The 19,960-nt window shown below is 38.2% G+C and overlaps 1 protein-coding gene across 2 annotated transcripts; it reads right to left on the bottom strand.

The window, feature by feature from the left end:
- Positions 1-3,392: 3,392 nt before the first annotated feature.
- LOC306988848 (vitellogenin-like) lies at positions 3,393-18,952 on the bottom strand. 2 transcript variants are annotated; one of them, XM_079594017.1, is made up of 30 exons: positions 18,552-18,952; positions 15,467-15,617; positions 11,121-11,320; positions 10,331-10,351; positions 10,075-10,226; positions 9,695-9,946; positions 9,455-9,616; positions 9,214-9,362; positions 8,980-9,130; positions 8,729-8,886; positions 8,473-8,638; positions 8,263-8,388; positions 7,963-8,181; positions 7,659-7,876; positions 7,477-7,574; positions 7,227-7,351; positions 7,038-7,139; positions 6,814-6,933; positions 6,516-6,702; positions 6,325-6,427; positions 6,052-6,237; positions 5,836-5,947; positions 5,537-5,726; positions 5,177-5,451; positions 5,040-5,084; positions 4,882-4,959; positions 4,584-4,790; positions 3,940-4,082; positions 3,711-3,849; positions 3,393-3,625 (listed from the first exon to the last, which is right to left on the bottom strand). In XM_079594017.1, exons 3-30 carry the CDS (start codon positions 11,137-11,139, stop codon positions 3,500-3,502), a joined length of 4,029 nt encoding a protein of 1,342 aa, XP_079450143.1. In that variant the 5' UTR covers positions 11,140-11,320; positions 15,467-15,617; positions 18,552-18,952; the 3' UTR covers positions 3,393-3,499. The 2 variants fall into 2 exon arrangements, with proteins under 2 accessions (XP_079450143.1, XP_079450142.1); XM_079594016.1 differs by lacking the exon at positions 15,467-15,617.
- Between the last annotated feature and the right edge of the window lie 1,008 nt (positions 18,953-19,960).

The raw sequence follows: 19,960 nt of genomic DNA, 5'->3' as shown, positions 1-19,960 counted from the left end.
TCAACTTCACAGTGGTTCGCCAAAAAATAAACTGAACTATATAAGCAAATTATGTGCAACGATATACAAACTATTGTTAGTAACTAGCTCCTTGTGCCATGGCTCTCAACCCTTTTTTATTTGAATGCTCCACATTGTCTATTACAATAAAGCAAAGGCCCCACAAAAAAAAAAAAAAAAGTTAACTTGTTTACTGACCACCTTGTAATTTTTACAATTTAAACTGTCATTTTAAACCCATTTACTTTACATTTAGCCTACTTGCAGTTTTCCAGTTGGAAACTTGTATGTTTAGTTTCTGATTATCAGAAATTATCAGTGAAGTCTGATATCATATGAAGGCAGGGTGAAGGAGGAGATACTTTTAAATTTGGTCATAATATTGAGGAAATACACATTATTGAAGAATCTTAAAACAAATGAATGGCAGGGACATTTTGTTTCCAACAAGTGAAGAATGAATTTGAAAACAGATGAGTACTTAGATGTTACTGCAGAATCAATGGGGGAGTCTATTCATTTACAAATGTCTGTAGACGGCAATGTGTGACTACTTTACTACTGTAGGGGAATTCACATTTAAGACCCAAGGACCAGATATGATGATTGAAGACCAGGTGTCAAAGATGCAATCAATTCAAGAACATTTTACTGAAGAATAGTTGGCAGTTTCATCAGCAGAAATCATCTTCAACACTCAGCAAGGAGTTTGTAGGCCACTTTCAGTACTCACTCAATACAGCAGCAATTACACAGGTCACTAAACTACGTCATGTTGAATGATTCTGACTGGTTAAAACACACAAAAGTCAGGACCTGTCACACACAAACACACACACACACACACACACACACACACACACACACACACACACACACACACACACACACACACACACACACACACACACACACACGCACGCACGCACGCACGCACGCACGCACGCACGCACGCACGCACGCACACACACACACACACACACACACACTTCAAGGTAAGAGTTGGTCAAGCTCTAGATCGGATTAGGAAACTTTCCCAAAACATACTGATTAAATGCATTTTCTCTCAGAGCGAAGTTCAGACAATATTCGTCATTATTCTCTATTGACTGAAGATAAAATAAAGTAAATAATTGTGAATTGGTCACGTAGGAGACAAGCCTGAGTGACTCCAGTGACCTGTCATTGTCAGCAAGAAGAGTAAATATGTTTTACAGTTTTTTTCCAACTGCTTACACACATTTTCAAAACTATGTCACCTTTTTTTCAAAACTCTACACACAATTCCCAAAACTGCACACACAACACCAATGCAATGTAGACAGAAAATATTAATTAGGCCAAACATTACTGTTGTATACAGTAGCATACAACAAAACCATAAACATATGTAAACCAAACGTATATTCTTTAGAATACAGTAAAGAACACAATTGTGTGTGTGAGGTATCTGTCAATTGTTGGCGTCCATTGTTCAAAACAGGTAATCTGACCTTTGAGCTATACTACAGTAAAGCAGTGATTGGTTAGTGATCAGTTACAGTTTTTCCCAACTGCTTACACACGTTTTCAAAACTATGTCTCCTTTTTTCAAAACTCTACACACAATTCCCAAAACTGCACACACAAAATGCAAATTGCCTCACATCTCCTTCAAAATGTAACACTGCATTCAAAATGCCATAAACACAAGTCAGAATGAAGCATTTGCATCAAATGGCAAACAATTCTTTCATAATAGTAAATTTTTGGATATATAATGCAAACACTGTTGTTCTAAATCTAAAGCTCTTTTGTCTTTCATAGGCTTACATCTACATTTCAATGTAATGTTCTACAGTGACAGTAATCTGCTGAGAGGAGTAACAAGTACACTGTAAACCTTATGAATTATCTACAGTGGAAACACCAATGCAATGTAGAAACAGAAAATATTTAACATTACTGTTGTTTACAGTAGCATACAAAAAACAAACATATGTAAACCAAAAAAATGTTCTTTAGAATACAATAAAGAACACAATTGTTGTGTGTGTGGGGTCCTGGGGGGTCCCAAGAATACATTGTTCAAAACAGGTAATCTGACCTGTGAGCTACTGTATTCATAGGCCTATACTACAGTAAAGCAGTGATTGTGTGATCAGCAATTACTGTAGTGTTTGTATGTGAGGAGTGTGTGTGTGTGTGGCCTGGTGAATAAGTGTAGCATTTTGATTGGTTATGTTTGGAAAAGGAAAGCAAGTCACTTCCCGTTAGATTTTTTTGTGTTTTAGGTCGAGAATTGTGTGTAGTGTTTTGAAAAAAGTGTTTTATGCAATTGAAAACTGAGTCAAAGGCTGAGAAATAGCTTATGGTTTTGAAGATTTGGTGTGTAGTTTTGCACTTTGAGTGAGAGGTTTCAAAAATTGTGTGACATGAAAAGATTTTGTGTGTAAGCAGTTGGAAAAAACTGTAATTTAATAACTGTAATAACGTTTTTTTTTTCCTAACGTCATTTTTAGTCTTAGTCATTTTTAGACTTCAGTCGACCAAGATTTTCTTTGGTTGATTACAGCCCTACAAAACAGAAATATATACGAGGCTTACAGACGCAAACCAACTTAGCAGCTCAGCAACGCAGCAGTATCAGCAGGGCAGACAGGAGCAATCGATCAGGATCACTGAAAACTGTGTCAGCGTGTAGTGAGTCCATCTAACCGTCACCCGTTGAGTACTTGGGGTTCTCAATGCCGACAAAGTAGGACGGGTTATCCGTGGACCAACTGATTTGGTCAATCATCATATTTGTGTCTGATGTGATTGTTGTGACGATTTTGTATTTGTACCGCACTTTGCTCTTTTGGTTTGAGTCAAGGCTGAGTGAGCCGAGGGGGAGGAAATACAATATCTGAAATACAAATATGAATCGATACAAATAAACTTAATTTTAATGCTATCTAGCGCACAATAAAATATGATATTATAGTATAATATAGGATAATATGATCATTTCTTCTGCACTTTTTCCGTTCTTACTTTAAAATAAAATATTATTTTATATTATTATATATAATATTATATATCCATTTCTGATATTGCGGTCATGCAGGTTTGTTTACACATTAAACTCATGGCCACAAGATATACAGTTGATGTTGTTCCCTCAAAATAAGAATTCATGGCCATAAGAAAAATATGTCATTCCCTCAAAATAGGATCTTGAAGCCATCACGTTCCCACAAATTAATATGTCGTGACTCGTGACCACGACAATACTATGCAAACCGAACATGTCCCCTCTCAGTCACCGTATTTTTTATATCTTTCATAAATAAATATAAAAAAAGTATAAAAAACTACAATTTTATGAGAACTGAGTATTATTAGAAAATAAAAGCAGTTCACACAATTCTGACACTTGCAGGGTATTTATTAGAATTTGGTTGCATTACATTACATATATCACAAGAGTGGCAATGTACAAACAGAATGTTAAAATTAGTAAAAAGTAATTAATTTCTTATTGTTCCTTGAAATGTTTCTGGATCCAGGAGAGAATGTCCTCATCGATATGAATGGAAAGAGTTCCATCTGGATTGATGGGAACAGCGACAGGGAGACGAACATTCATCCTTGACAGTGTCATCTAGAGCAGCAGGAACAAAAATAATTTGTTGAATTTTCTTTTTATATCTCTGTGAGAGTCATGATTTAACTGAAATATATTTCACCTCTGGAATCCTAGCAATGACATTCAAGGATCTCTGATTTGGCAAGGCTGCAGTCAGTTCAATCTCTTTCTCACTGTTCTTTGCTCCTTCAAGTCTAAAGCCCGTCTGGAAAGCTGCCATATAGATGTACTTAGACAGCCTAATTGTGAAGGGATGCACAAAGAAGAGCAGATTAAACCAGTGCCATTTTCTAAACTATACAAAACATTTGTACAATACTGAACATTACTTTTTGGCGTATGTGGAGACAATTATTGGCAGCCTCTCCCATTCCAGCTCTAGACGTGCAGCAGGGAATTCACCCAGGACACCGGCTTCAGCTTTAGCAGTGACTGCATACTGTTGGCATTCTTGACCCCAAGCAACCTTGGCCTGAAAAAGGACATTTGTGTTAGAAAAATGGTATTGATGTCAATGATTTAATTCATTAATTCAAAGTTTGCACTTTCATATAATCAGATAGGGTATGGAAATATGCGTCTTTGGCCTGTCCGAGGAGAGGGCTCTGGGCTCGGGAATTTGCAACGAACCCAGAGTACTCCCCCCATCCCTGGCTGGGATAGAAATAATCGAGAGTACGTAGTTGGGGTGGAGGAGGGATGCTGGAAAACTGTCATGGAACTGAGGTAAATCGGCTATATATATATATATATATATATATATATATATATATATATATATATAGTGAGAAGAGGCATGCATATATATATATATATATATATATATATGCATACCTCTTCTCACGCTGATTGCGTAGATTATCTGAACGTGCTCCTCCCAAACTTTGTTAATAAAATATCATCTTGAGAAATTAATTTCAATAATTGTTCTAAATCTTGTCTCTTTTTTTATTCAAAAAAGTTCCAGTCTTACAGTGACTTTGTGCTTGCTCAGCAGGGCACCATCAGCACAGATCTTCATGTTGTCATTTTCAGCGATGGAGGAAACAACAAGCTGCACTCTTGCTGTTGGCTTGTCAAAGTAAGCAGCAAGTTGGTAGCCCAGCAGCTTGTGGTCAACTCTCACAGCACGGGCAATGACAGCAAAAACAGGTGGAAGATTATTTCCGAGGAACTTAGCCTGAAAGCATAAACCATAATCAATTTAAGTGGATTTTAGTACAAAATGTCTCCTTTGTGGTATATGTTATTAATGACACTAATTGATTCACCTGTTTCTGGAGAGTCTCAAAGCTAGATGCAGTGCTTCCACTGCTTACTGCCTTTGAAGCGCCATGGGGTGCCAAGAACTGCAAGCAAAGAAAAGTTTTGTAATAAATAATCGATATCTAAAGTAATAATATAAAAAAATAGTCGGTTTAGTACTTACCCGATCTTTGTGGAATTTCTTGAAGGGCTCCATGACAGTGACAGTCTAAAAATCCATATAAAATTATTCAGTGAAAACATATATTTATGACACAAATATTGGCTACCTAAGCAACACGCTACATTCCACGTCCTCACCTTACTCATACGAGAGTTGGACATGGATGAGCTTGAACTGCTGCTGCTGCTGCTGCTGCTCCTGCTTCTGCGGCTCCTGCGGCTGCTACTGCTGCTTTCAGAAGAGCTGGCCGCATTTTTGTCTTCAGTCTCCAGGATTTCCCTCAGTTTCAACAGGAAGGCCTTTCCTTCTGGAGTCTCCTCATCAATGAAGCTGATTTGCTTAAGGAGCCTCTGAGCAGCTCTAGGACCAACTTGGACTTCAAGCTCCAGTCTTTCAACTGCAGGACCTTCAGCTAAAGCCAAAATGACAATTATTATTTTGTCTGCAATTTTTTTTGTCATTTTCTCTGTAATTAATAATCTTCTCTGAATGAATACCTCTTGTCAGTGCAGCACGGGCTGAGTGCTGTCCAATTATGTAGAAGAGAGGAGAATTTCTGATAAAAGCAGCATTGTGAGAGTGCACCTCAACGCACCCCTTGATTTCAATGTATGGGACAGCAAGACAGAGAGTCTTGTGGTATGGAGCAGCAGATCTCGCACGAGTCTCATCTGGTATTTCAGAGGACTGAAAAGAAAAATTAAACATTATAACAAGCCTTGCCATTTGAAAACTTTAAGCAAATGAATGCTCTGCATACAAACAAATATCTATCATGTGTGTGTTCAAAATTTACCGAAGAATCAGAAGGATTCTGGGCATTTTGCATGGCCGACTCGGGTACTAAGGGAACAGTCCTCTCAGCGTTGGGCTCTTCAATGTTTCTGACCACAGCATGAGTCTCAAAGCTGTTGGAACAAAAAAAAGGTGGGTCACATCTCACATCCAGAAATCTTTTGTAATTGTTTAAGAATTTTTCAGAATGTTTGCTACACTGGTCTGATTTCATTACCTCACATCAGCGATGTGTTCAGGAAGCTCAACAGGCAGAGCCTCCACCTTGTAGTTGCCCTTGAGAATGTCTGCTCTTGCGACCATTTTTCCAGGGACAATTGTACGAATCTTTCCTCTTGCCATAACAGAGGCTTGGAACAAGGCAGTGTTCACTCCCATCACAGCAAAGGTCTGAAGTGCAACACTGAAATAAGAATAAGGGAGATTGTTTGTAAAACGGTTGTCATGTACATTATATCTCATCTTCATGAATGTAGCTGCAAAGGTCTACCTTGGTCTAGCTTCAGCTTGGAGTTGAACATCAGTCTTCTTGAGCTGCTCAAGAGTCATAGTCTCAATCTGCTCAGGGAGAGGAGGTGTAATGGTGGCCTTAACTAGAAGGATGAACAGAGCAACATCAAACTTCAAAGTGACAGCCTCATATCCAAGGAAAGGATACAAAATATTAAGAAAAAAACATACCATTGAGACTTGCAGCAGCAACAGCAGAAGTGTACAAACTGAGCTCCATGGGCATACCAACTGCTGTTGGCAAGATACGACGCACTTCAGATGCAAGCAGGGGTTTGGCATACTGGAAGGCAACTCCTTCCTGCAAAGCTTTAAGGGCACGCTTCAACTGTTCACGTGGTTTGGGTCCAGTGACCATCTGGGGATAGTGTTTATAAGAACTTTATTCTAATTGTTAGATTTATTTTTGAGACAGATAACAAAAAAATATGGTAATATTAGAGAGAAGACATAAAGTACAACACAGTACCGGTATTGCTTCTTCAATGAGGGTCTTGTCAATGTTGAAATAAGCCACTTCTTGTCCAAGTAATTTGATATAGGCTGAAGCCCATGGCTGATTTGTTGGCAAGGTCTTCCAGTTTACGAGCTTGAGAAGTTAAAAAAGAGAAGTCATACACATATGCCTATGTCATGCTTATAATATTACTTAAAAGTACACAATTATACTGTACACTGGACATGAAAACTTACAGCTCCTAGAGTGCGCTTGATCTGTGTGATACGGTCAACACTTTCATCTGCAGCGGGAGATTTCAGAAGAGCCTCCTGGATTCCTTCAGTTCTCACACCGATCTGTACAAGAGAATCAACTGAGTGAAGACTGACATTTAAACATTTAGAACCATGAACATGTTTTTTAATAACTCTTGCTTGTCCCACCTCAAGAACATCAGCAGCAGCTCCAGCCAGGTAAGCACGTGCTTTAGCTACAACAGCTCTGGGCAGGATGGTGGCAGCATCATTGATCATGTAGGCACTACCAGCAGCTCCAATCATGAGAGGAGCTGCACCGGGACAGAGGTAAGAATCCAAATAATGTGATTTGTTTATGTCAGGAGAATGTTTGACACATTTTAAGAAATACTTAAGACACTGATTTTAGCTCTCTTATAAAAATGGCTAGACTCACTATGATAGAAGTCCCGCTGAATGGCTCTGCTGAAACGGAAGCTAAGCCTTTCCAGTTTGCGACTCATGAGCTTGATGGCAACATTAGCTGCACCCGCACTGAAATGGACAACCATGATTACCACTGGCTTTTGCTCATTTTATGTGATGAAGTAAAATATGTGAGAAATTATTTGTTCTTACACAGATGCCATATCCGGAGCAGTGATTCTGGTCAAGGACTTGATGTGGGAATAGGCAAAGCTTGCAACATGCATGTTAGTCTCAGTCTTCAAGGCACCAGCAAGATTGGAGACGAGAGCCACTGAGGGATAGGACTCAAACAACACAATACAAGCAACCATACGCACTTCAGGGTGGAGAGTCCTGTCCAATACAAGCTGCAGGGCCACTGGCTGAACCTGAGGCAAGAAACAAGTTTAGTAAATTATTGGAAGAAAATGTGAGTAATCTTTGTAATTTATTCCAACAAGTGTCTGGCACTTACCAGTTTGTGCTCTTTCTTGGCAATGTTCCTCATGGCCAAGACGGCATCAACCTGGACTCTAAGAGGCAGAGAAGTATCTGCAGTTCTCAGTCCAGGTAGGTGCTTCATGATGGTTTTAAGACTAGCAGGGTGACCAGCATTGCCCATAACTTTCAGAGCCAAAGTGATTTCAGGAATGTCTTTCTTTGAAATGGCCTCTGCGGCAATATCATGGATGGGCTGAGGAGTTTGAGGCACATACAGTTAGAAATATAAAATATTATAGTATGTCCAAATGTATGGAGGTCTTGAGATGTTTACCTTGAGGAGCTCGGCGGGGCAAGTGGGAACTGCAACACAGTGTTTGGCAATCATGGAACCATATCCAAGCATGACGACTTCACGCAGAGCTGGGATTGTGGCGATTTTCTCGTGCATAGCCAAACTCTATTCAGCAACATACAGAAATGATTCATTTGATTTTGGTAAGATTTGAAGAAGAGCACTTTGATTATAGTAAGATTTACCCACAGCTGTCAACTGGATGGTCTCCAAATCAGCAGTGACCATTTGCAGAGCAACCACAAGAGCCTGAATGAACTCAGGAATGGTAAGTTCACCAGCCAGGAACTTCTCCTTGATGAATTTTACAATGACTGGTGTGCCAACAGCAGGAAGAGCATCCAGAAGCCAGCGCCTAACAGATTAATTGTTTTAAAATATATTCATACAATTTTTTTTCGTCTTTGAACTATATTCCGATTAACATATTGCTCAAATATTGTACCTGTAAACTGGTTTGTCCTTGAACTGAGACCATATGGCCTCAATATTCTCCAAGGTGGCAGCACGCAGGAGCTGGATAAGCTCAAGAAACTTAAGTGGAGCATCATCATGGACCATAGCCACATTGTTTTCAACAAGGTGCTTTAAGACCTCAGTAATCTAGAAAGAGTAAGGGCAACACTCAGATAACGTTTTCATGGATCAAAGGCTTTATCTTGGAGACTGTAAAATATGTTAAGTAATGAATTATACCTGGGCTGGCGCATCACTGATCTTCAGAAGTTGAATGGGGGTCTGAAGAATTTCAGTTGAAAACTCATACTGCAAAGATCCACGAGCCAAGTAATTAGATTTGTTTGGAACAACAGGCGTCTTCTCCATCTCAACAAAAGTCAAGGTTTGACTGAAAAATAAATATTTCTTTATTTCTTAGTAATATTGTTACTTCATATTTTAAAGCGAAATCTCACAGATGATCAAACTTACTTTGCTTCCATCTGGGCAGCACCATGGATCTCATTGAAGGGTGAAAACTGATGCACTTCCTCAACTGTTGCTTCAGAGATCAGTACACCGGCGGCAGATGGTTTCATGATGTAGTTGTAAGATGCCGTTTCAATCAGACTCTTGACCCTCTGTTGGGAAAAAGGTATGTGACCATTTGATTCATGGCATTTTCATTATATTGAGTAAATATTTTAATTCTTTCCAGTCTTCTTCATTATACCTTTGTGCATTCAGAACACCTCTCAGTGTACGCCAAACCGACGTCCTTCATGATTCTCTCCTGACAGTGGTTCAGATCCTTAGACTTGGTGACAATAATGTGGTTGGCCTTTGGATCTTCACTGATGACGTAGTGGGTCCTGCACACTCCCTGAACTCCATCCTTGAAGAAAAGTAAAACGTAAAAAAATTAGATTGCAGAACTCAAAATGGATCAAGTGTACTAGGATCACTTTATCACCTCTTGCAGCTCATAGATGTTCTGGGTCTTCTTGAGGTTGAGCTGAAGGATGTTGAGGATTCCTCTGTGCAGGTTCAGTACTGTAGGGGAGACTTCTGTAGGGGCGAATACCTTTCCAACTACACCATTAGCATACTCAAACTTGATGGGAATCTGAAGCTGAGCAGCCAGAGCTGAGGTGAGCTTAGTGGCAGGAACAAATGAATCCTTGGGCCAAAAGCCAGCATACTCGTGGAGTTGAGGATCCATGAGCTGAAAAGGAATATCTTCACTTAAAACAAGGGAATGGTTGCTTTTAGCGGTCAATGCTTGCTAACGCATTTTTAGTTTTTCCAAAGTGTTGAACACCTACAAAGTTTACAGTTCATAATGGTCATTACCTGCATCATGAAGGTGTTCTGTGACACGGCACTAAGGTGAACCTTGCTGGTGACTTTTATTCCTGCTCTGGCCAGACCTTCTTGAGGAAGACCACCCAAGAGCAGACCCTCATACTTGTACACGTAGGTCTTATCAGGGGCAAACTCAGGAACTGAAAATGGTAGATTATTTATTTGGTTGAGTTAAAGAAAGTATGCAATAGTTGTAAGGTAGGTACCTATTTACAAATGATCAAATTACAATTTTGTTACTTACCAAGGTTGATCTGTTGACATGCTAAAAGAAACACATGAGAAAATATGCTTTAAAATGACTTAATTTTACTTTTAAGAGGTTCTAATTGACTTTCTTAAAGATAAATATATTAAGAAAAGAGATACAGGAACTTCTTAAGTTCAAAACATAAAACTTACCCACAAGGGCTACAGTCAGGGCAAGCACAACAGCTCTCATGGCTGATGGTTTGTGAAGAGCTTCTCAGAGAATCAGATCTTTTATATTATTTTACTGCTGACCCAGTAATCATTTTTTAATTATTTATTAACAGATGTCTTTAAACATAAAAAAGACTGTTGGGTCAACCTCTGAACATCAATATCAATTAGAGGTTAGGTTACCCTGTCCTGTCATGTCACCTCAAGAGCAATGACCAACATCAATTTTGTATTTGTCTTCATTTGCCAGAAGGTTGATCAGGAAAATGTATCTTAGCCTAATTCTTATATATATATATATATATATATATATATATATATATATATATATAAAAAAATTATGGAAAATATTATGAGTCCACTCCACTGCAAAAGTAGCAGTATCTCTGGATTTATTATTTATATGTATCTGAATGAGTAAAATGTATCTTTTTTTTATTTTTATTTATTTATTTATCTACTAACTACTGACAACATATCTTGCAAAGTTCAAATGGAAATAATCTAAAACATTTATCTGAAGAAAACGACAACTGGTCAAAATAACAAATGGTTTTAATTTAGGAAGAGTTCAGAAATTAATATTTGCTGGAATAAGCCTGATTTCACACCTTTCATACGTCTTGGCATGCTCCCTATCAGTCGGTTACATTGCTGTTGGGTGACTTTATGCCACTCCTGGTGAAAAAATGAGTGACTGGTTTTCAGTTGGTTTCAGGTCTGGAGATTGTGATGGCCATGACAGGGTCTTGATCTGGTGGTCCTCCAAACACACCTTGCTTGGCCTAGCTGTGTGGATTGGAGCATTGTCCTGCACAAAAAAACAAAAAACAAACAATCCTTCGAGTTGGGGAACATCAGAGCAGAAGGAAGCTATTTTTCTTTCAGGATAATCTTGTATGTGGCTTGAGTTACACATCCTTCGCAAATACATATATGCCCAATTCTAGCCTTACTGATGAACCACCAGATCATCACCAATCCTCCACCAAATGACATAGTGAGAGACTGTGGGTTGTAGGCCTCTCCAGGTCTCTGTCTATTAGAGGTGTTGGGCAAAGCTGAAAACTGGACTCATCAGAGAAGATCAGAATCAGGTCGATCAGCTCTGACAATGTTCCCCAACTCGTATATGTGTATATAATAGTATATATATATATATATATATATATATATATATATATATATATATATATATATATATATATATATATATATATACACATATACACATATACGAGTTGGGGAATATTTATATATATATGGGCCTACAGAATTCTACAGAATTGGTTTAAAGAACATACAAAAACAAAATTTTATAACACCCAAAAAAGTTTTTGGTAGTTACACACAGATTTTAAGACTTTTCAACACATTTACCTCAAAATGATGGGCCCCACCTACCATGTAGCTTTAAGACAGAGGGACACAGGAATATTTCCTGATAAAGCCAATGGACTAAAACATACACTACTTCAGTAGTGACATGAAAATACGGGACACACTGTTTCGTGATATAAAAAGAAAATATAATAAAAATATTTATATATTAACTTAGAGAAGATATTATGAAAACATTTTTAAAAACAACAATGGGAAAAACTGCAAAAGTTATTTCAATATAATTTTCATAAAATTTAATGGTTAGGGTTCGGGACAGCCATCTCCCAATTGAAAGTAGCCTACCCAATAAATTACGATTTTATATATATTAAGCTCACTGATATTTTAAATATATTTGTGGGATTCATATAGTAGAAGGATCTTAGTTAGCATTTAAAATTTGAATACTTGAAATGTGTTTTTTGGTTGTGGGATAGCAGTTTGCAGCAATTCTGTAGAATGGCCCATATTTATTAAATATGTATTGAAATTAAAATTCTGGATGCGCTTGGCCAAAAGCTGAAACAAAAAAAATACTTTTTGAAAAATATAGAAAATATATTAAAATAATATAAAAATTTCAACATATTAGACGCAGGCTGGTTTAAGCAAAGATGAAGCAAGGTCTAAGTGCAGTAATTTGAATTACAAGAACAAACTCAAATCTTTACAAAACAGAATATCTGGAAAAAGGAAAACAAGCAGAACAAACATGTGACAATGTAGAGCTGACAATGAACTGAATGACACGCAGGTTTTAAATACACAGCAAACACAGGAACTACAGGAGACTAATTAACGAGATACACCTGAATATAACTAACTCAATCAGTTACCATAGAGACAAACAGGGAGGGAACTGAACTAATTAACCATCTGACAGAAAAACATTAGAACTGAAATATAAACATGAATCAAAACACACACAACACGTGACATGGCAGTACAGGCAGCTCAGCCCCTGTGTCGCTGTTAAATTATGAAGGTAAAATGTGGAAAGGATAAAAACATATTATTTTATAAATGTTGCAATTAATCGCTGGTATTATTTTAATACCTCATCATTTATCTTTACTCATTTTTGAATGCAGCTGTATATTCCATTTGAACCATGTTTTGATATTGGCCTAATGCCTATAAATGCCAAACTTTTAGCCATCTACAGTGATCACTCATAACAGAGTGGATTAATTTATTGGAAAAGACCATCAGAAATTGCTTTGTTTTCATAGGGTCACTGAGGTAAAGGGATCCACTGTCCTGTGGGTTGCTCAGTTCTATTGGATATCCCAGTATCATTTGATACACTTTGCTCTGCTTTTTTGTAGATTTTTGCTCTCAAAATACACAATATAGACATATTTGGCATAGACATATCAGGTTTAGGTTAGGTCACCCTGGCTAATGTCATCCACACTTGTTAAAGTCAATATTAGTTTGAGGACCATGTCAGTTTCACTTGAAATATTTTATAATTGTTCATTTTAAAATGTTTTACTCCTAATACAAGTCATTTTCAGTAGCTCCGGCTGATTGCTAGTGAAATATTTAGGACTGTGCATGTTTTGGTGGCTCCATCAGCCAATCAGCATTGTCATGATATGATCGACTTATGGCACCTTTTTTTGTAGCTCTAGAGCTGTTCGTTAAATTTATTAATGAACATTTATTAGAGGATCAACCCCATAGATCAAACATCTCGTTTTCATGGGGGTCCTCAGGATCATGTCCAAACAACTTAGAACAGCAAAACAACAGAGTAGATACAAAAAAAAAAAAAAAATACACACATTCACACGCATCATACGGACACACAAGCACGCACACACACACACAAGCTCTCACTATCCCCACCCATCACAGATAGAGTAAAGTGAGCCACAGTGGTTCCCAAACTGTGTATACCACTAAACACATTTTATTGTATACCCTTTTTAATCCATGACTCAGCATGAAGGTGCTTTGGAAGTCAAGCGTTTTAAGAGGGGTATTTGGTGGGAGATGTTTGAGAACAACTGGTGTAACATATTGCATATAACATAATAATCCCAAATATAACTGACAAAGTGTACATAACATACATACACACATACATAACATGACACATATCGATGCTAAATCTGAAATGCTAGAAACATAGACAAGTATTCTGAAGATGTGTTAACAAAGCAGTTCGGAACAGAGGAAAAGACGTAAGCGAGCGAATGGATGCAGGAAGACTGTTCGAGTCACGAGGGGCTCCAACACAGAAAGCATATTTCCCAATTTCTCTCTTAACTCTAGGGACAGTAGGAAGATCTGTTCGTTGTGACGAAGGCTATATTGTGAACTTTAAGGCACTAAATATTGTGATAAATAATATGGATATTGAAAGTAAATACATTTAAAAATGAGCTGAAGCCAATGATATTGTCTTCTGGCTGAGGGTGCAAGCCAGGACAGCTGTTCATACATCACACAACGATGTGTCCTATAGGGGCAGCGAAGGACGAATCGGCACAGGATGTTGTATACCACAAGAAGAGAATGAAGACAAGTGGCAGTAGTGTTAGCATATAATATCTGCATAATCCAGAATAGGTAACAACAACTGAGAGAATATTCTTCTCCTAACCTGAAAGTTAAAGCAGTCTATCGATTGATATAATGTTTTAAGACGAAAGCTAAGTTTGTTGTTAAGCGCTTGTACATGAGCTTTGAATGAAATATCAGTTTCTAACCACACACCGAGATATTTAAATTTTTCGATTGGCTCTAGAGGAGAAGAATCCAGAAAATGCAATTAAGATTATTTTTTCTTTCTTCTGGAAAAGCATACAGTAAGATTTTGATTTATTCAGCAGGAGTTTATTAAATGAAAGCCACTGCTGTACAGAATCAAAGTCATGTTGTAAAGAATAATTTATGTCGGGAATATTTGGTTTGGAGCAATATATAATTATATAATCTGCATAAAGATATATGTCACATTCTGAACAAAAGAGTGGCAAGTCATTAATAAAAATGGAAAATAACAAAGGCCCAAGCGAAGAACCCTGGGGTATGCCTTTATCTACACCTATACAATTCGATTGACTGGCCCTGAAGGACTCACACGGTGATGGAAATATGAGTTAAACCACAGAAGAGATGAACGGGAAAGGCCAAAATTGAATATCATTTATCCAGGAGCAGATAATGATCAACTAATTCAAATGCTTTTGTAAGATCTAAGAAGATGGCACCAGTACACATACTGTTGTCAAAACTAGAAAAAATATCATTTGTAAATTTGAAAAGAGCAGTGGTAGTTGAGAAGTGTTTCCTGAAACCTGACTGACATTGAGATATTAAACTGTTATGAGAGAGATAGTTAGAAAATTGATCGAAGATAATTTTCTCAAAAACTTTCAAAATACTATTAATTATTGAGATAGGTCTGTAATTGTTCATGTTTTGGGTGTCCCCTCCTTTATACAATGGAATGACTTTGGTACACTTCCATGCCAGAGGCACGTCATGGGTTAAAAGTGACAGATTAAAGAGCTCAGCCATGGAGAGGATAGGACATGTGAAGAAAGTTTGATAAACTTACCCTCAATGCCGTCAGGTCACGGTCCACTGCTAGAGGATAGCTTGCTAATGGCCAGCTGGACATCAGCTGAGCTAGACTGTCGGAATGTGAAAGAACTATCGTAGGGCTGAGAATTAACAGTCGGCTCTGGGTGAAAGAGCGATGACTGTACCTGCGGTATTTGGGAGAAATGCAAACTAAATGCGTTGGAGATTTCTGCTGGATCATTAACAATTTCATTATTGATTGTCATGTTACCCGTGGTACTCTTAGACTTACCAAGTAAGGTATTAATTTTTTCCCAAATTTTTTTAGGATCACTTAAGTCATTTGACAAACTATTTCTGTAGTAATTGGCTTTAGCATTTCTTGTTTGGGTGGTGCACGTGTTTCGTAGCCGTTTGTATTCCTCCCAATCACTAGGAAGTTTTGTATATTTGTGTTTATTCCACGCCCTATCCCGCTGCTTAAACAGACTGATAAGATCCCCATTTACCCAAGGTAGATGATGACCTTTGACCTTAATAATTGTCCATGGGGCATGCTTATCAATGACTTGCATACATTATGTGTAAAAGAAATTCCAGGCAGCTTCCGCATCAGGATTTATCCAATTTATCCTTCTCACATCATTTATAAATAAATCACTGTTAAATAATTTCATGTCATGGATCCTAATATATTTCGGAGTAAGATGGGGAGTTGAAATTTTCCAAGTGCAATATATGATAGAATGGTCGCTGAAACAATCCGAGAGAACACCAGAGAAGTTTAAATAACAATAACACCTTACGCAATGAACCACTACGAGTAAAGATGGCAGATTTTTAACTCAAATTCAAATCCTGTGCCAGCTAGGGATGCTCTGATTAATTGGCCACTGATCAAAATTAGCTGATAAATGAATTTGATGCATGGTCTCTGAACTTCTCTGAACTTGCCCATCACGTGAACTAACCACATGTCAATAACACATAAGATCTAACACTCACATTGTGAAAGGGGCTGTGAATATGAAATGCTTGTGTAACCTTTGTGTCAGTCGCCATCAGAAGTTGCCAGAAATGTACAGGATTAAAGAGTATTATTCTACAAGTTACTCAGAAAGTTACTGTGAAATCATGCAAATTCATGCTGGCCCATATTTATTTATTTGTTTGTTTGTGTAGTAGTAGGGGATTTTTCTTTCCCTTTTTGCATTGGTTATCCTTATATGGGAATGGGTGGATGAGGTAATTAGGGCTGGTGTATTTTGTGTAGACAGGAAGCCCTAGCTGTCAGCAAATGATTTAAACTCAATTCGTTATTTTGCGTAATTTGGGCTTTAATAGTGCTCAAATAGTTAGGCTACTTTGCGTAATTTGGGCTAATGATTTGCACTAAAAAGCCATTGGGGGATTCTTATTTGAAATCATGGATAAACAACAATGAATGAACAAAGGTAAACAAAGGCCTACCTGATCACCACTAGCAATGCATGATCAGACTGGTATTTGACTAGTATACCAATCACCCACCCAAATCTCATAATTTCAGTTAACCCTCTATTCCTCTATATAATTTCACAACAATGTGAAATACAACATATTCCTGAGAATGAATGGCTAAAACTTCAAATATCAAAGAATAACTCAAAATTTTTAATTTAAGAGTTAATTACAAGTTTGTTTGCAATTTATATATTAGAAATATCTTTCAAATGATGTATGACATATTAAGAAATGTTTTTCATAGCCCATAATTTAAGAATCTATATCCTCCGTTCATTGCTCTGTACGTACAATAAAAAAACATGATTTCCTGCTATAAGAGGATGTCAAAAGTTTATGTAGGCCTTTATTTGTTGTTTGCATAAACCTTGCACCACACAAATTTACTTATTATAATTATTTTTATAGTGGCTTACACGACAGTGAACATACCTCAGTCAATTTATACAGTACAATGGGTTAAATTATAAGATAAAACATTATTTCCTGACGACGATAAATTGTTTGATTTATCCAACCATTCTTTTTGTGTTCATTCATTATTTGCCTCTGTCCACTCACCTAAATGCATAGTTATGGTCTCCACATTTTGCTGTGTTTGTTAAGTGCAAAAGACTAGCTATTCCCCTTAACAAATCTAATCTGCCACATCTGGGAAAGTCAACAACAGGCATAGGATACTTACATTGTTTGGTTTTTGAAAAAACGAGGTGATTGTTTTTTTGTTTCTTCATTGCTTTTATGTGGTATTTACAGTCGATTTTTTTTCAGTTCAGAAAATCACTGACTCAGCTCAGTCATAGATGGTATATGATCACTATGGTTACCGCTCGTCCGCTCCTACAGGCACAATTGAGGCAGCTACCAGCTCCTCATAGGACCCCGGCGTCACTCGGGAGTCGTAGCACACACACACACACAAAGAGAGAGTGTGTAAACGTCGGTGTCATCGTGTGTTTATTGACAACAGAACAGCGTGTAGTGAGAACGTGGGTACAAAGTAATGGTGACCAGTGTAGATTATTATTGTGTGTCAGCCTGCGTCTGCCCCGACCCGATTCTGAAGTGCAGCGGCGGGCCGGGGCACTGCTTTGGCTAATGTGCATAGCACAAACACTGGTTAATCCTCTGTTTTACCGATTTTTGTCGCCTTTCGTAGGGATAGTGAGGGCGGGAGACGGATCGGGTCACTATGAATCTGGGGGGGGGGGTCATGTCCCCCTCGTCCCCAGTGCCATCTGAGCGCCTGGTTTCACTGAGTGGGGAGAACCTGTTTAATGTTGTAATTGGAACGGAAGAGCGGTGTTTTGTCCCGCGACTATAGCGTCGTACCGTCACCCAATTTCCCTGCTGCACGGGCTCTACTTCAGCTGGAACTCGAACAATGTACAGTGTTCACTAAACTAGTCGCATCCAAAGCAGTATCTAAAGCCCTTGCACTCTTACTATCCTCAATGAAAGTTTGGATGCGTGTCTCTAGTTCTGAAATCTTCTCCGTCAGCCTGACTATCTCCCTGCATTTATCACATGTAAATCCTATGCTGACAGAGAAAGCTATGCTATACATGTTACATGAAGTGCAAGTGACAATAAAAGGAGGAGAAGACATGACTTACCGTGTTTGTTGACTGGCGTGAGCAAATTAAATAAATAATGAGACGGAAGGCACGCTAAGGCATGCTAACAGGCTAGCGAAATACTAGCGTTTTGTAGATTGAAGCTAGCGATCACAGCTTAATATGTGAATGATTTTGAGTAAGTTATATTTAGCTTAAACAACAGTGAAGGATAGTAAACAGAGATTCAAAACAGTAATCTCCCAGTCGATTAGTCGATTGTTGGTCGATACGTTCTGGCTCGACCAAAATTCTGATCGGCCGATTTTTTGCGCGTTCATTTCATTAGTTTTGCCGCGTTCATTTCATCAGGTGGAAAGCACTAATTGCTAATGGGGGTGTTTTCAGAACACCCCCGTTTCACAGGTACAGTCTGTCTTCAGAACACCCACCTTGGTTTCACTTCTTTTGGATTAGCCCAACCCACCGGAGAAGAGAGACAGATTGAGGAAAGTAGGCTACTAGAGTTAGCTGAATATTATTTATTTAATTGTGAGAGCGTTTAATTCATAGTCAGTCCTCTTCTACCCTGTCAACAAAGACATCGGCAGTGTGGCAGCATTTAAAAAAAAATTGAAAACGGGGGGAAATGATTGGAGCCTAATGCGCAATGCGCTGTGCCCACTGTTTGTATTAGTTTTGAGCCTATGCTTTATTTTTCAGTTATGCACTTTATTTCATTTTTGCTCTTGATCTGGTTTGTTTAATAAATATAATTTTTTTATGAAAATGGACGTGCCTTTTGTGTTAAAGAGTAAAAGCTTTATGTTAATAATAGTCTATTCGTGTCTCAGCCGCGAAGCTGCGCTCCTGTGTTCAGCCTCGCTCTGTGCGAGCTGCACAGAGCGGCTGAAATTATAGTGTCTGTCAGTTATTATAATACATATGACAAAAACAATTGTCTAAATTATGTCGCATTTTCCTCAAAAGTTCTTGTGATGATATCACTAGTTGACAACATAGTACCATTTTCGGAAATCATAGGCTATATGATATTGCGAAGGTGCACGTGATGCAATGCTGTCAGAGCCGACAGACTCGTGTGTCAGACTCATTTCAGTGCAAAATAATTAGGTCAAAAACGATTTAATATACTGCAAATAGCCTACTATTTTTTTATGTTTATTTATAATTCATTTAGGCGGACAAGGTCTGTTGTATAGGACTAGATGTTGATATCCCTCTATAACTGCATACTTGAGGCAACGATGGGACTCCGTGAGATGGTCAAATGAGTGATGGCACCCTTTGGGTTATCAAGTGGGCGCCCTCCTTCTTCAGTGTTTCGCTGATAGGCCCACGACACCTCCAGAGGGTTCAGCAGTGAATCCCAGCGTCCCAGGTTCACTCCCTAGGTGCCATCAACTTACTTGAAGGCCCAGACGGAGTCTCTTCTCTTCATCCACAGC

This window comes from Phoxinus phoxinus, assembly GCF_949152265.1.
Source record: "Phoxinus phoxinus genome assembly, chromosome: 20".
Taxonomy (NCBI): Eukaryota; Metazoa; Chordata; class Actinopteri; order Cypriniformes; family Leuciscidae; genus Phoxinus; species Phoxinus phoxinus.
Note: the sequence above shows the minus strand (reverse complement) of the source record. Positions and strands in the feature narration are given on the sequence as shown.